An 11,022-nucleotide genomic window follows, 5' to 3' on the forward strand; every position below is an offset into this window, starting at 1 on the left:
CTGTAACACACTGCCATTGTAACACACTGTGCCAGTCACACAGTGCCACTGTCACACACTGTGCCACTGTAACACACTGCCACTGTCACACACTGCCACTGTCACTGTAAAACAGTGCACAGCCACACACTTTCACTGTCACACACTGCCACTGTCACACACTGTCACACTGCCACTGTCACACAGTGCACAGCCACACAATGCCACTGTCACACACTGTCACACTGCCACTGTCACACAGTGCACAGCCACACAATGCCACTGCCACACACTGTCACACTGCCACTGTCACACAGTGCACAGCCACACAATACCACTGTCACACACTGCCACTGTCACACACTGTGCCACTGTCACACACTGCCACAGGCCACTCCTGGCAGTGTCCACAGGCATCATCTCAGTGTCCTCCCACTCCGGAGGGAGCTCCAACAATTCTGACACAGCACCGAGGCTGAGAGGAGGAGTCCTAAACCCCAGATGTGTTTGAAACTTTCACTCCTCTGAGCATCTTGGGGAAATCCCTGGACTAGAGGCAGCAAAGGGATCAGTGAATCGAGAGAAATGTGGGTTTCCCCATGGGAGGCAGATCCTGTTTCTCCTTCTGCTGACTCACACCTGCCCTGGCTCTTCACTGGCTTCAYGCTGCAGAACTGCTTGATCTCCTCAGCCAGTTCTCCAGATAGGAGATAGGGATGGATAGCTGGGGATGTTGACACAGGGTTTCTGTGATGTGGGAACAATTCCCAGCACAAGGAGGCCTGGGCAGGCTGTGCATGCCCTGAGCCCTGCCCACCCTGAGCCCTGCACCCTGCCCTGCCCGCTGCTCCATGCATCCAGTACAGCCCAGTGCTCCGGGAGCAGCTCTGCCTCCCACCAGGAAAGGGGGAACTCTGCTTTGGCCCCTCCTGCGAGGAGATTTTCTGCTGCTTCTCCACCATACCATTATTTCTCTCTCAGGAGCTGACTGTAGTGTGAAGGTACAGAGTTAAAGCACAGCCCAGAGTACAGGAACCAACAAGTAAATTATCCCAGGATAAACTGTGACTGGACAGGCACTGAGCAGGGATAGCAYCAGGTGCAGAGACAAACTGAGCATAGCTGGAATTCCAGTTTAGCAGCAGATTCAGAACTGGCTGAACCTGGCTGAAAAGCTCCTAGCTTCAAGTAATTTTCTGACTGGTTTAATAAATGGTTACACAGCCATTAAAGGCAAAAAAAATACAGAAAAATGAAACGCTGCTGCCTCTCCACAAAGCACCTTCAGCCACCTCGTGGCCAGTGTGTCAGTGGTTTATGCTGGGACAATGSGACTGTCCTTTAATATTGAAATCAGCGTCAGTGATTTCCTTCAGCCTACTCAGTTTGCAGGAAGCTGGAAATGAAACCCTTTCATCTGCCAGCAGATGCCTCAAACAGCCTCAAATCTCAGTGTGCCTCAAGCAGGGAATCCCAGAATGGTTTGGGTTGGAGGGGACCATGAGCAGGGATTCCTACAGTGAGTGATCTACTCCAAGGTTTCAATTCTGAGGAGAGGGAGCTGAGAAATAACCTCTAAAGCCAATGACTTGTTTGTCTGGTACCAGCACAGCTTCCAGTTGTTCTGTATTCTATTTTTATTTTGGTCTTGGCCTTTCTTCCCATCATTTTGTTTCCAACCCTTCAGCAATCAGTCCTTCCTTGAAAACTTACTCTCCTCCTTAAGGACAAAAACAGCCTTTTACATCCAGTCAGTGTGTGGGAGTTTTTCTGATACCAATTTCAAAATAAGGGTAATTACCTACAGAGCTGTCAGGAATTTCACCTAAAAGAAGGAAGCTGAAACACCAAGAAAAAAAAGAGCAAGAGCAGTTCTGCTCAAGTCATTAATGGGATGTGAAGTGACACAGGACCTGAGCAAAGAACCTTTCTCTGCCCGGAGAGCAGAGCTGCTGCTTTGCTGGAGACTGCTCTCCCGGGAAGATCTTCTGTTGCAAATCCATTTCATGCAGAAAAGCTGTGATTTCAAGACATCCTGCTCTTTCCCCAAAGCGTTTCATCTTTGTGCAGACCATCACCTCCCTCTCTATCAGCCTTTGGACAGAGGCAATTTCTGTGCGCAGGCAGAAAAAGATTCTTCACAGAAAGAGTGACTGGGCATTAGAATGGGCTGTGCAGGGAGGTGATGGAGATGTGTAAGAAAAGTCTGGATGTGGCACTCAGTGCCACAGTCTGAGTGACAAGSTGGTGCTGGGTCACAGGTTGGACTCAATGATCTTAAAGGTCTTTTCCAACCAAAATTCTGAGATTGTGAAAGCTCCGCCCTGGTGCACAGGGGCAGCAGGACCGAAAGCCAATGCTCCTGTCCTGGCTTTGCTCTTTTCTTTCTTTGGGAGTGCTTTTGTTAAGATGGGAGGCCTGGTGGGAGGCTGAGCCCAGGTCAATCCCTCCTCCACCCAGCAGCGCCACCAGCTGAGAGCTCCCAACACCGAGGTTTCCTCTGCCTGTCCCAGAGGGCTCCTCCTGCCCGAGGCTCTCCCTTACCTGRCTGTCACATCTCGGACAGAGGCGGTTGGGATGAGCCAGGCTGATATTCCACCCCGAGAACACCGCATTGCCATGCCCAGCACTGACCTGCGGGAGGATTTGTGTTTGCTGCTGTCGTCCTTGTCGCGGTGGCGGCGCTCGCGGTGCCGCTCCTCGCGCTCGCGGCTGCGGTCGCGGCTGCGCCGGTAATCGCGCTCGAAGTCGTAGCTGCGCTCGCGGCTGTAGTAGCGGTACCGCTCGTCGTCACTGCGGGGACAAGGGACAGTGGGCACAGAGACACGGCCCTCGGGGCCTCAGCTACTGTGCAGGGCTGCAACTCTGCTCACCAACAGTAGCTGGCATCTTGTAGTGACCGGGCTGCTCCTGGATCACTGCGAGGAGCACAGCACGGGCACGCTCATCGCTATCCCTCCCTGCTGCTGGGGTYCCCTTGGCACGCTGACACCCCAGATAACCTGGAACCCTTCTGTGTAAGGGGCTGCTTTCTTCCCACAAGCTCAAAACTTCAAACTATGAGCCACAGCTTTCTGCCTGCAGCTCTCTACCTGCTCAAAGCATCTCATTCAATCTCACCCAGGAGTGGGTAACATGTACCCCAAACTGAGACACATCCCACACTCCCCTCTACACCTCCCTGTGAACTTCTGAAAGYCAAAACCCCAAGGSTTAAYRAGTCTCTCTGYGGGAAACAATATTCAGACTCGGGARAAAGGAAGCCAGAAWCAYTGYTCTGACACTCCTGAAATGAGCTGGACAAATAAATGTCYAGGATCAATCAGCTGCTAGTGCTCCAAAGGACTGCATGGCCACTTGCCCTGCTCTGACCTGCACCATGRTGCTCCACACCACCCAGAAATGCCAGCAATGTGCTCAGGAGTGCTGATCCCAGGCTATGGTTCCAGTTATGGATCAGGAAGTGGGTGAGTCTGAGCTCTTCCAATATAGCAAATTTGTCTTCTGTTCTCTTTCCCCCCTCCCATTCACAGTGCCCACAAGCCTGTAAAGGAAAAAATAATAAAGTAGCAGGAGCATACTGCCCTGTTTGCTCCCTCCCTGGGCTGGGAAGCTCCCCAGCAGGAAACATCCTGTGCCAGRAATGCACATTCTGATCATGTTTTGAATGATTATTGGCATTTCTGAGCCTGAAGCCTGCAAATCACTGACGCTGCTGGTGACTGAACACTAAAGGGATGGTTTGCGAAGCCTTTGCAGCCCAGCCTCCACCTTAGATCAACACAGGGAGGCTCCAAGCCTCCTTTCCATTCCTTTCCCAAGTGCTCCCGGCACTGCTGTCAGCCGAGGTCACAGCACTTTCCACCAAGGTGGTCTCTCCAGTTCTGCTCCCATTTCCTGGCTCACTCTCAGAGAATGTCACTCCCTGCCCTACAGGAGAGCRGGGCAGAGCAGGCTGTTTGTCCTTTGATCTGACAGGGACATTTAGAAGACAAGAAGCAGCAGCTCCTGCAGCCAGTGCTTCACACTGAGCTGTGAAACACTGAGTAAACACAGAGGGGCTATTTCATTGACTGGCCTCGTGGGAGAGCAAGACGAACTGGTTCTGCTGGGTTGAAACAAAAGCCCCCAAACCCAGACACAGGAAATCAGTGACAGTGCCTGGTTTGTGCTGGAGTTATTGATCCAAAGGAGCTCTTGCCCAAACATTTCAGAGAATTCAACTGGTGTCACCTCTACCCAACCCTTGGCCAGACACCCTGAGGTGCCCCAGGGCTGCCCAGGGGGAGCAGCAGGAAGGGCAGCACTCACTTGTTGTATTCACTGGTGGTCGGGGTGCGGTCGCGGTCCCGGTCTCGCTCCCTCTCCCGCTCCCTCTCGCGCTCCCGCTCCCTCTCCCGYCTGGAGCCCGAGTACTCCCAGTGGCTGCTGCTGGAGCTGCTTGCGCCCTTGTCCACCGTGGTCACCCAGGGCGTGTGGGACGTGGAGATGGGGGGGTAGCTGATGAAACCTGAATCTGCAGCAAGAGCAGAATCCTGTCACCCAGAGCATCCCCARCATCCCCTCTGCAGTACAGCTGCATCCCAGGACCCAGCCTCCTCCTGCCCTTCCCCTCCACTTGCAGCAGTTTGCTAACAACAGGGAACACCTTTTCCCCGAGCAAAGAGCAGGTATTCACAGGCAGTGCTGCAGTTTGCCAGCCCTGGGCCCCTGGTCACCTGTACAAGGTCCCACCTGTCACCAGGGTCCTTCTGGTCTAGGGTGACATCTGGGGAGGGCTGGGGCCACCAGCTGTGAATGAAGGATGTCGCTTGGTGAGCCCAGAGGCACCAGCACTTCCCAGGCAGATGTGGCCTGCTGGGTCTGCTCAGTAGGACCAGCGAGGTCATATCCCAAAGCAGTGCCACATCTGGAGGCTCCTCTCCTTGGGAAGGGCTGGCACTGCCCACTCCTCCAACCCTGCCCTGCAGGGAGACACTGCAGAGCTGCCTGTGCCCAGCGCAGCCAGGAGGAGCCATTGTGAGCTGGTCACTGCAGCACCGGGAGAGAGCATGGCATGGCCAGGGCTGCAATAGCAAAGGSAATCTGCTGAAATCCTGGCACTGCCGCTCCCATTACAAAACCACAGGAGATGGTGCCTGTAGGCAACGGAGAGGGTGAAGTGGGGGAGGAGGGATTCAAAAGCTCAGGGAGGAGGTGCCAAACTCAGTATTTGTGGATGGTTGTGCTCATCCCTGAGGATGAGGAAAAGGGAGAGAGTGTGAGTGAGGGTGAKCACGTGTGTGTGCAAACAGGCATGAGATTACACTGCTGAGGCACTGGGGAAGCTTCTCTGGATCTGCACTGAACAGGGAGCTGAGCCTCAGCACTGGGCCACCAAACTGCATCACCACAGCTGCACAAAACTCAGTGCAGCAAACCCAGTGTGCTCCTGACTGGGACTGTCTGGGACACTGCAAGACCCTGGAGTTAGACCAGATACGACATCTCACAAAAGCCTGGGCTGCCAAGTACCAGGGAAGAGAGAGAGCAGCAGTTGGATGTGTCTGCCCAGCGCTCACCTGCAGAGTTGTAGCCAAAGGGAGGTGGCTGCCTGTTGTTGTAGCTGGCTGGCTGCCTTTGGGAGAGAAAAGGGGGTGAGTTACTGACATCAGGGACCCCACAGGTCTGGCTGTGCTGCAAGCTCACCCTGGYTTTCCTGGGGTTTGTGGAACATCCTGATGGGAAACTCACTACCAGAAATGCTCAGGCGTGCAGGGGTTTTGCCAAACCTGCCACAATCCCACTGCTTGCCCCGTTTACCCCAGGCAGCCTCCCTGGGGAAGCAGCGCTGCTCACCAACGACCTGGGGCATTTCAGAGAAAGCAYCTGCACTAACAAACCATGCCATCAGCTACTCTAGGCCTAGATCTTATCGACTCCTTCCCATGCCTTGAATATGACAAATCCAGGAAAATGCATAGAGAATTCCTGACAGTCTCTGCTCTAACCCTCACCCCACCCCAAGACCAGACATGCATCACTAGCACTGATTTTGGACCTGCTCTCCCTTCCTCCCTCCAGAGGAGCAGCACCMATGGTGTGATCTTACCCAAGTGTGGTCTTACCCATCCAAGGTTGGGATGAGGAGAGCTGGTGGTGGTGCCAGAGGTGGTGGGAACAACCCTAGACACAGAAGGGTAAATCAGCACCAAGATCTCAAGTGCCTTTCACAGTTAAAAGCCATTAAAAGCTTCTTTTTCCTCTAAACAAGGCCCTGTTTGAAATGGAATCATTTTCCTTCAGGGTAGTATCTCCTCCCAAAATTCAAACCCTAAAGCTCTGTTAGTTCTGTAGGGGTATGAGAATTAAAATGAAGGAAAAACTACCTTCTACTTTGGTTACTGAAAATAAGTTTAATCAAGGAGTAACCATTAACCCTTACAGCCCTATGGAGGAAAAGCGGTTCTTGGGATGCAGACATGAAGCATTCTGACCAGAATATAACAATCAAGTTCTATTCTCTCTACAGATTTATGTCAGAATRTAAGATAAGCAGCTCAAGTTCAATGCTCAGTTGGAGTTTATTAGTCTTAAATTAACTGTGCTCCAAACTGGTGCCACCCTATCTCATGCTATTTAGTTCAAATGCTCTGAACCTGTGTAATCAAAATTGCTGCTGGTATTAAGAACAAGGTAACACCTACCTGGAATTGGACCTGGAGGTGGCAGGCCTATGGAAATAAGCACGGAAAACAAGTGAGGACAACAGGGTTAGCATGGAATCTCTGTACCTCAGGGCATCTCTGTACCTCAAGCTAGACATCAAAGCACTTTTTGGAATAAATCTCACATWTTGGAGCAAACAGAGCAGAAAAATTGGTGCTACTAAGCAGGAATTAGCCTATAAATTATATAATTTTCCCAAACGATGATCTCTTTACCTTCATATTATTTAAAATGTAGCTGCTGTTTTACACTGGAGAATTCCTTTTCTAAGGGTCAACAYATGAACAATTGATTTGGTCTTCAGAACAACTGAAGGACCTTGAGAGGAGAACTTGCTGCAGGCTTCTGGCCAATGTGTCCATCTTGATTTTGCCAATCACTTTAATGTAGGGCAGTAGGAAAAGCTACCATGGAAGTTACTAGAAAAGAACCAGGGAGTGCTGCAGTGAATCCTCCTCAGCCACGAGYTGCTGCATGAAGTGCTCCTGGTGACTTCTCCAGAGCCTGGATACTGCAGCTCCAGAAGCAGGAGAATCCCACAGTGTGCTCCTCTCACTTCAGCCTGGCATATTTAAGGCAGAAGCAACAGTCCCCAGCTTCCTCCACAGAGAAACAGGAACCTGCTTCTTACATTTATCAATAAAGCAAATGGATCAGTAGCACTGCAAGGCTCCCACATGGAAACAAAGCTCAGAGTACTTTTTTCAAGGACCAGATTCCATCATTAAGTATTYAAGGCAAGTATTAAATAGGCTGATGGAGACTAAACAAAGACTGGCTTGGGGTGAGGACCTSTTTCCTGAATGCTCAACCCTCTCATGGCATTGAACCTTTGATTTGCTCCAAGCCTGGGACATCCCAACTCACGTTTCATGGAGTGAACAGGTACCTGGAGGATGCAGGGGAGGTGGAACAGAAGTCACTGGAGGAGGAGGGTGAAGGAAATGTGGAGGAGGAGGCCCAGCAAGCGGGGGAGGTGGAGGCCCTGCTGGTGGAGCGAACGGCTGCTGCTGAGGAGGCTGCTGGGGCTGGGATGGCTGCTGGGGCTGCTGCGGGGGCTGTGGCTTGCTTCCATGATCTCCCAGGACCTTAGGAGGCACAGGAATGAGAAGAGAGTGTTTTAATCCCTTTGCTCCTGCAGCAGGGACCTCACAGCATCACCAAAACAAGAGCATGGCCATGCCTGGGAAGAGTGACCAATATGCAGAGGGACCAGGGTGACCTGGAAATGCAGCTGTCAGTRTTTGTAAGGGGGAGGAACAACAACCATTTTCCAGCAAATTCTGTCTCTTAGGCGTGTTGGCAAAATCTGGAAAACTGACCACTAAAAAAATAAACAGACCACAGAACCACATATATAAACAAACCCAAGAACTGGACCTAGAAAGAAAAAGGTTCCATATTTGGATTTTTTTTACAAACTAGCAGTGGCTGGCAGGAGGAAGGTGGTTAAGATAAGGGGTTTTGGCAGAGAGTCCTCAGACCCTGCACAGCAGCTTCCTGCCTTGGAGCCAACCAGAACATCATGGTCACACACTGGGCTGGCAAACCCAGAACTGAGACCAGCTTTAAAGCCAAGCTTCCATTTCCTACAAGGGACAAGATCCACTACCACAGGCCCAGGCTCAGTCTGAGGTGTGGGCTGCACCATGTGATTTGACACTAAATGTTACTTCAAAGTACAGAGAWACACCAGCCCCAGGTACAAACCCTCCACTGCAGAACTGATGATTCCAACCCAATTCCCTATTACTAAGGGAATAATCCACGTAAGAGRTTCCCACCTACACACTCCTAGGAATGCTCCGGAAGAGCTGATAAGGAAAGAACTCAGGCCTTACCACTTCAAAGGGAAGAATGGCCTTTAAAGGAMAAATCTGGCTCCTAACAAGACCAAGCTTTTAAGCCAGAAGTTAACTGAGCCTGCAGAAGACAACAATGAATCCACATGCAACAGGGTCAATGCTGCTTTGCAGGTAGGAATTGGGACACAAGAGGTCAAGAGCACAMAAAACATTTGCCCAAGGTTCACTAGAATAAATCAGAAATTTGTCAAGGCAGCTTTTACAGAAGCTTTACCTGAATGGGGTTTTCCTCTGAGGCGTGTTTATCCCGACGTCTTCCTTCCACCCTGCGGATCGTGCCCGCCTGGCCCCCGATCACATCAATGGTCCCACCCAGCTTCCTGGTACAAAGCACAAGCATCTTTTTAGGCTCAGAAGCAGCAGCAGGAGCAATTTTCCCTGCTGTCAGCAAATTTCTCATTTTCCCACCAGGGAAACATCTCTCAAATTAGACAAGAGGCCAGAGAGAAGCCTGTTTGCATTCCTGACCAATTTCCCCTCTGAGCRGGGGTGAGTTTGGTCTCTCTGAACACCCAGAAATGGGCTCCAAAGAATCACCTTAAACAGATATAAAAACAGGGATTACACACCGGGACAGAAATGCCCCCATAGTGCTCAAATCCAACAGACTGAGCAGAGCTTTAATGCTCATCCTTGAAGCACAGAGTTGGCTCCCAGAGAGGGACTAAAKTTGGGATGCAGGGCTGCTTTCTGCAACACGGGTGTGCAAAAACTGTTTTGTGAATGAAGCAACAGAAACACCCCAAGACCAAAGCCCTGGCTCATCTGGTGTGTTTTTCCGAAGCTTTTGATAAAATCCCATTGATCTCCTAAGGGCCAAGCCGTTTCCCCAGCAGAGGCTGCCCCTCAGAATGACTCAGTTGTTTTACCACACATCCAGCAGCGTYGCACACAGGCTCAGGAACCAAGAGCTCCTCTTATCCTCTGCCAAACTCGTAATCCACTTCCACTTGAGGAGGCAAAGATTAACATCGTGGGAGTAGGAATAAGCCAAGCAAGCACAAGCAATGTCAGCAGCGTGAGCCCTCAAAGCTGAGGTGTTTGCCTGGCTCCTTGCACTYCCAGAGATGTGTCCCATTAGCTGGGATACAGGATTCCCTCCCTGCGCCAGGAGKGGGGAATGGGCAGGCAGGGCTTGCACTGCTGGAGGTGACACTGAGTGAGTGACCACAGCAGCTTCCTGCCAAKCTTAAAAGCTTCTGTTTGACACTTGAGGAGACTCAGATGTGGCCCAGGTGGTGCCCAGGTGCCCCCATGAAGAACACGGTCCTCTCTTACCTGTTGGGAGGAGGCCCAGCCTTCATTCGTCCTCCCACCAGAGCCAGGAAGTCTGTTTTGAACTCTGTTTTGATGATGTTGTTTTCCACTTCTTTTTCAGCATTTCCTGTTCTTCCCTGCTGAACCTACAGAAGGTAACAGAAAAACACACAGGTTAAGTGCTCTGAATGGAGCACCAGACATCAACCCTAAGTGAATGAAAAGGAATAATCAGAGGGTTCTTGCCAACAAGCAACCTATTCTTCAGTCAAGGAACAGCCATTTCTGTCAAACTTTGGCCACTCCAGCCTGCTGTCCACTGCTGTCACAAAAGTTCAAAGTTTTGTTAAATTCATTAATCACTATGTGAAATTGGAACTAGTAATTTGCTGTACTGACAATTTGGCTGAAGTTCTGATGGCCACCATGGACTCCTGCAAAGGTTGATGGTCAAAGCAGTCTGCAAATACAAAAGGCACCACACCACTGCAGCAGGCACCAGCAGTAAGCAAAACCGCCCTGGAGGTTGAGCACCCCTCTCTGCACTTCTCTCAGCCAGAGGGTTTTCCAATCAGACACCCCCAAAGCTGGGTAACCCCTAAGTCAACTGGAAATTCACTCCTATCTCGCTGCTGCAGTGGTGCAAACCTGTCAGGCTGTTGGAATTATTCCTTCCATACAGAACAGATATTCAACAGAGATTTAATCTTTAAAGAGTCATTTTTGCAYTTCTCCTCAGTGAAAGCACACAGAACAGTTCCGGAGTGAGGTGTCTCCTGCTCTTACACCCTCATGTCTGTGATTACAAACACAATCCCAGTTTTCCCGGAGCCAGGAGCAGGAGTTACATGTCACCCACCGTGATCTTGTTCTCAGTGCTGATGGGAGGAGCAGGGTCCAGCCCCAGCTGAAGCCGTCGCTGCTTTTCACAATAAGCTTTCCATGTTTCTTCATTAAATCCATAATTAAAGTAATCAGAAAGATCAGCACCTGGCAGAGGGAGCAGAAGTTAACACAGAGGTTCTGCACACTTGCATTCTCCTGCTGTCCTTTAACTGCTCATATGAAGGGTTACAGCAGCAAAAGTCTTCCAGAGTGCCCAGCTTGTGCCCTTCCCTGTCAGAAAGCTGTGGGTGCCAAAGAGGAGACAGTGGCTGCACCTTGGGTGGGAGGGGGACATGGCCTGAGCAGCAGCAGGACCCTCTGGAACACA

General features: G+C 51.0%; 1 protein-coding gene across 2 annotated transcripts in view; it reads right to left on the minus strand.

Annotated features, from left to right (window-relative positions):
* LOC130575914 (pre-mRNA 3'-end-processing factor FIP1-like) overlaps window positions 1-11,022 on the minus strand; it is a 23,624-nt gene that overhangs the window by 1,806 nt on the left and 10,796 nt on the right. For both annotated transcript variants that reach the window (XM_057370152.1, XM_057370153.1), the window contains exons 7-15: window positions 10,669-10,799; window positions 9,831-9,955; window positions 8,767-8,872; window positions 7,577-7,775; window positions 6,666-6,692; window positions 6,087-6,144; window positions 5,541-5,596; window positions 4,291-4,495; window positions 2,614-2,772 (exon numbers count right to left, since the gene is read on the minus strand). In XM_057370152.1, the coding sequence (XP_057226135.1) occupies window positions 2,614-2,772; window positions 4,291-4,495; window positions 5,541-5,596; window positions 6,087-6,144; window positions 6,666-6,692; window positions 7,577-7,775; window positions 8,767-8,872; window positions 9,831-9,955; window positions 10,669-10,799 (1,066 nt within the window). The remainder of the gene's footprint in view (window positions 1-2,613; window positions 2,773-4,290; window positions 4,496-5,540; window positions 5,597-6,086; window positions 6,145-6,665; window positions 6,693-7,576; window positions 7,776-8,766; window positions 8,873-9,830; window positions 9,956-10,668; window positions 10,800-11,022) is intronic.

This window comes from Malurus melanocephalus, unplaced genomic scaffold (genome assembly GCF_030028575.1).
Source record: "Malurus melanocephalus ecotype Western Australia unplaced genomic scaffold, MMel_1.1 scaffold_120, whole genome shotgun sequence".
NCBI classification, from domain to species: Eukaryota; Metazoa; Chordata; class Aves; order Passeriformes; family Maluridae; genus Malurus; species Malurus melanocephalus.